Raw genomic sequence first — 1,545 nt, forward strand, 5'->3', positions numbered from 1 at the left:
ACCATATGGACCAGAAAACGTTTGAGTTGAACTCTGATAATTTGAATTTAACTTAGATTTTTTTCTTTCTTTTTCAGGTATTCAGATTCACCCCAAGTCACCAGCAGAAACAAGCCAGCTACTTGAGGAAGACTTACTTTTATAATGTAAATGATTTGAAACAATAAAGAATAAAAAATGACTACATCTGACATTTTCCTTGATTTCATACACCTAATTAGTTAAAAGCTAATGAGCCATTTGTTACAGGGACACCAGGTCAGAAGAGGTAGTCAATTGAATCTAGTCCGGCTAATGAGCTCTCTCCCACAGCAGCTGATACGCCGAAGAATTAGTCACCTACTCTAGTCATGGGAGTGTGTTAATATGCCCCCTTTACAGGCCAGCAGGGGAGGGAGAGGGGGGATGCACTAAGTCACTGCACTGCACTGTACTGCTAAAACAATTCATTTTTAGGTACCTGCAATTTGGAGGTGGGGGACCCCCGGGGCCAATAGGGAGACCGGACGCCTCGGTGCGAGGTCGCGGCCCGGGGCGCCCCCCCCCCCCCCCTCAGTGACCCACCTGGGTGGCACAATGAGTGTCGCTCAGTATTATAGTGCGGTCACGTAGGCAGCCTCACTGCCTACACCGGGTGGCTAGCATTGGCCTGGGCTCGGATTACCGTCCCTACTGTGCCACGCTTGTAGCCTGGAGTAATACCGCCGCTAGGCGATGGTGACTAGCGATGTGAGTCTGTGCACCGCCGGAGCTAAAGCAGAGTGCAGAAGGGGTGCCAGCATTTGCGAACCCACGGACGGGACGGCACTAGCCTACCGCAGGGGATGGGCCGGATCCGGCCTGACTGCGTGACCCGAGAAATGGGTGGCTCCAGTTCGCTATGAACAAGCAGTCGTAATAACCCTTGTTGAAGTTGAAGAAGTTGAAGTGTGGTAACTGTGGATGTAGTAGCAGACTGCCACCACTACAGCAGTGACGTCACGGGCGACTCGGATGCAGCTGTCGTGGAGCCGTGGAGCCCGCAGTAGATTTACTACTACCCCCACAGCCCCCGCTACAGCACCCAAGTCGCCCGTGACGTCACTGCTGTAGTGGTGGCAGCCCGCTACTACCTCCACAGCAGCCGCAGCTGAGAGGAGGGTGGGGGGAGGGAGGGAGGGTTTTTCGGGACGGCTTAGGGCCACGTCCAGCCCGCCTCATTAACGCCGTGAGGTCACGCGTTGCACGTATTGTCCCCATGCAAGGGGTCCGCTGACTCCACAGCGTTGAGCGGAACGGCTCCGCTAGACCCTTCCACAATGTGGGTTGATGAATGAATTTACAGGGTGGTAAAAAAAAATAACTGGACCAACGGTCATCACTGTGACGCCAACTCAACTTATATCTGATGATTCCATGGGCTGCACGGCTGATGTCCATACAGAAACACCTCCAGGCCGATCTTCCTGCAACAAACCAAAGAGGCAGTTTTAGTCGAAGAAACATGATGTAAAAGAGCCAGGAAGCACGCAATTTCGACAGAGAAGGTCAAAGGCGACTCTTCTA

At 52.6% G+C, this 1,545-nt stretch overlaps 2 protein-coding genes across 2 annotated transcripts in view; one reads left to right on the top strand and one right to left on the bottom strand.

The window, feature by feature from the left end:
- The window catches only part of LOC127749224 (uncharacterized), a 2,057-nt gene extending 1,866 nt beyond the window's left edge, over positions 1-191 (top strand). The window contains exon 3 of the mRNA XM_052266548.1: positions 78-191. Within this exon, the coding sequence (XP_052122508.1) occupies positions 78-145 (68 nt within the window). The 3' untranslated portion in view covers positions 146-191. The remainder of the gene's footprint in view (positions 1-77) is intronic.
- A 1,182-nt stretch (positions 192-1,373) lies between these two features.
- Positions 1,374-1,545, bottom strand: part of LOC127749222 (uncharacterized) — a 13,406-nt gene continuing 13,234 nt past the window's right edge. Inside the window, exon 4 of the mRNA XM_052266544.1 lies at positions 1,374-1,445. Coding sequence (XP_052122504.1) covers positions 1,374-1,445 — 72 coding nt within the window. The remainder of the gene's footprint in view (positions 1,446-1,545) is intronic.

Source organism: Frankliniella occidentalis, unplaced genomic scaffold, assembly GCF_000697945.3.
Source record: "Frankliniella occidentalis isolate FOCC.00 unplaced genomic scaffold, Focc_3.1 Scaffold40, whole genome shotgun sequence".
NCBI classification, from domain to species: domain Eukaryota; kingdom Metazoa; phylum Arthropoda; class Insecta; order Thysanoptera; family Thripidae; genus Frankliniella; species Frankliniella occidentalis.